The 3,599-nt window shown below is 38.0% G+C and overlaps 1 protein-coding gene across 1 annotated transcript in view; it reads right to left on the reverse strand.

Moving 5' to 3' along the window:
* Nucleotides 1–317: 317 nt before the first annotated feature.
* Nucleotides 318–3,599, reverse strand: part of LOC106012722 — a 9,114-nt gene continuing 5,832 nt past the window's right edge. The window contains exons 2-3 of the mRNA XM_013086502.2: nt 3,164–3,521; nt 318–2,000 (exon numbers count right to left, since the gene is read on the reverse strand). Of these exons, the coding sequence (XP_012941956.1) occupies nt 1,968–2,000; nt 3,164–3,521 (391 nt within the window). The 3' untranslated portion in view covers nt 318–1,967. The remainder of the gene's footprint in view (nt 2,001–3,163; nt 3,522–3,599) is intronic.

Genomic DNA, 3,599 nt, shown 5'->3' on the forward strand with positions numbered 1-3,599 from the left:
GCGCACACACACACATACTGAAGATTTAGCTACCTTTTAAAAAGTCCTTCACTTCCAAATTCAGAGAGAGACACAGAGAGAGAGAGAGAGAGAGAGAGAGAGAGAGAGAGAGAGAGAGAGAACCAAGTGATGATTTAGCAAATCTACGCTTTTTGCAGTCCTCTTCAAACTAAAGATATAATAATAATAATAATAATAATAATAATAATAATAATAATAATAATAATATAATAATAATAATAACAATAATAATAACAATAATAATAATGATAATAATAATGATAATGATAATAATAATGATAATAATAATGATAATAATAATAATAATAATAATAATAATAATAATAATAATAATAATAATAATAATAATAATAATTACCGTGTATGATAATCAAGAGTTTATAGTGGCAGGGAAAACCAGTTTATCATTCACAAACATAGCACACAATGGAACTCTTCATGCCTGATCTTTTGCAAATGACACTAGGGGGATCACAGTACAAGACGGAGAACTTAGGGCAACCAACTAGACTAGAACGTTCTCAAATATACAAAGCCGTCATGAAGTACAAAGGTAGAACTCCCATACATAATGTACTTTGCGTATAATCACACTGTAAGTGTTCTAGACTAGAACGTACATCAATTACAAAGCCATGTGGCACAAATGTAGAACTCCCAAAATGTATTTTGTGTAAGTCAAAGTGAAGGGTTAAGGTATGGCAACAAGGAGATGCGTGCGCACATTGTAATTATTGTATGCACGAATGGGAAGAAATCGTTGTATGGCGTTAAAAAAAATATCGGTATACACTAATAATATAAGAATGTCTCTTTGTATATAAATTCGTAGAAATATAATTTTTGAGACCAGTTGCACTCATTGGAATAATAACTCTATTTACACATGTGTAGAAATAAATTCTTTGAGATCAGTTGTACATCCATGCATAGAGTAAAGTTGATCCAATGGCACTTTGGGAGAAACAAACAGCAGAATTGTCAGTGTTTAAGATTATTTTGGGATTGAGCATAGTAAAAGCAATGAAAGCTCTTTGGCTTTTAAAAAAAGTGCAACTCTACTCCTCTCCTGAATAATGTAGATCCACACGAAATTCAACAAAGATTTTGGGGTACATCAGTTCTTCTTATATGAATATAATTCAAGGTCTATTCCCATGCAAAAGAAAACAAGAACATAGGTTTGTCAAGATTGGGTGGGAGAGATATTCGCCTCAAAATGTTGGGACGACTGCTCTTTAGGTGGCGTTAGTCTAATTGTTAGGGTTCCAAACCCGTAACCATTAGCTTGATGGTTCGGGGGTTCAATGCTCACCTCGATCCGAGGCTATGTCTTTGGGAAGGGCTCTTTTGCCCGAAAAAAACCCATTTGGATCTGGCATTTCGGAAACGGACGTTAATTTTAAAGGTGTTGCCTTTTTAACTAACCTTATAACATTAAAAGGGTCATCGAACCTATATAATTTTACATATTATCAGTGGTTTCGTAGGATAAGCTAGCATGTTAGAAAAAGTCTATAAGCTTGTGTTGGAAAGTCTGACAAAGAATACGTGCTGAGCTTTGCAGTCCAAGAGAAACGGCTGGGGATGGAATGTAAGTAAGGCTTTAAATTGTCCCCTACAATAAGAGAACACAAGATAATGATAGGCATTACGGCCTAACTTTATGGTTGTCCTAGACATGCACTGTGCAAAGGAACAAACCAAAGGCCAAGAGAGTCGAGTTTCGACAGCAGAAGTCTGAAACGACCCACAATGACACTGGCCATAGCCTTACTGCCAAAGGAAAGCAAAAGAACACAACAGTTCTCTGTCGACACTCCAACTCGGAAATCTTAATTTCATAAATGATATAGAAATAAAATGAAACAGGCAGAAATAAGAATAAAATATTTACAGACACATTGCAATAAAACAGTAAAACAAATCAACAAATCATCTCCAGATTAAGCTGAACACGGAGCTTCCTGGCGGTCACTCTGCCGAGGGAAAAAGAGATACAAACAAAATGTCAGATAAACGCTAGTTATAATTCTTGTCTATTTAAATACATGCATTTCAAATAACGCAAAGAGGGGATCTTATTCTTAGTGTGCGTGGGTTTTGTTGTTTCATAGTGTGTAAGACGAGTTTTGGGAATTACAAATACGGATGTTCAGTCCTGAAAGGTTGGTGAAAGTGAATGAAATGTCCCCCGTATTTTGTTGGGACAATGATGGACTTTTTGGTACAGACGAGATGACACAGACAGTGAAATTTGATTAATATATTATTTCAAGAAATTCTTACTCTTAAACGCATTCTTAAAAATACTGTACCAAAAAAGAACTTCGGCAATTTGATTAAATTTGTGGGGGGGGGGGGGGGAGAGAGAGAGAGAGAGAGAGAGAGAGAGAGAGAGAGAGAGAGAGAGAGAGAGAGAGAGAGAGAGGGGGGGAGAGAAAATATTTGAGTATGAGAGAGAGATGCACATATATACGAACATCATGTACATAAGTCTGAAGATGTAAGTAGATCTAAGTAAGATTTTTTTTAAAAACCAAGATGCACTGTACATGCAATTAAAAAAACGAGCTCGTAAAACACATGGTACATAATAGGTTCAAACCTTCCTCCATCGTTTTTCTCTTACCACGAGGGGTTCACATCTATACTGAGCTCTCTAAGTCTCGCATTGAAGGAACTCGTAGAAAAACACAAACACTCTCCCCAATGAACTCACACAGACACATTCAATACTGCAATTAATGCTTGTTTTAGTAGAGGTTTTACGGCGCTTGCAGCCGCATAAGGTCATATGAGCGCCAGAAGATTAGAAGTGTTACAAGAGAGTAACAAACATAAAAAAGGAGTGGAGATAAGAACGATAGATGTGTGACAGGAAAGAAGGAGAAAACCACTCCAGCTGACCCGCCAACCACCCAAAGCAATTTATAACACATGCCAAAAAAAAAATCCCATAAAGAAGCACACACAACCAAAAACAAACACACACGATAACAAACAAACATACACAATAATTAATAAACTCACACGCGACAACAGACACGCACTCACGGACACACAATAAACAAAGACACACTTAACAGAAAACACGATACACTGATTGATAGCAATCGTTCAGTTAAAGTTAAGAACTTACAGGTCTTGGGTCTGCAGGCTGTTCGTCCTGGTTATCACGGTTATCACGGTTATCATGGTCATGCTGGTTGTCCTGCTGGTTTTGCTCAAAGACTTGATCGAAATAACCTTCATTGAAGAGGTTTTTGACCAGGGCGCGGCTCGCTTGGTTCCTACTGAGAGCTGGTCTCCTGATCCTAAGTGCGCGGGGAGCCTTGGGGGGCACTTTGTCTTCTGGAGCAATGTAGCCTGGAGGGGGGAACAAGGGTTTCCTGATCTTGGGCACCCGAATCTGCTGATTTGTTCCTGGCCAGATGCGTGGGTTGCAGGGTTTTGGGTTGGGCCCTTTCTTAGGGGCTTGTGGTGGGACTACTGGGACCCTGAAAGAGCGTAAACAAAAATAGATGAGAGTGAGAGAAAAAAAGAGTGAGAGAAAGAGAGAGAGAGAGAGAGAGAGA

The sequence above is a fragment of the Aplysia californica genome, unplaced genomic scaffold (genome assembly GCF_000002075.1).
Source record: "Aplysia californica isolate F4 #8 unplaced genomic scaffold, AplCal3.0 scaffold00473, whole genome shotgun sequence".
Classification (NCBI taxonomy): domain Eukaryota; kingdom Metazoa; phylum Mollusca; class Gastropoda; order Aplysiida; family Aplysiidae; genus Aplysia; species Aplysia californica.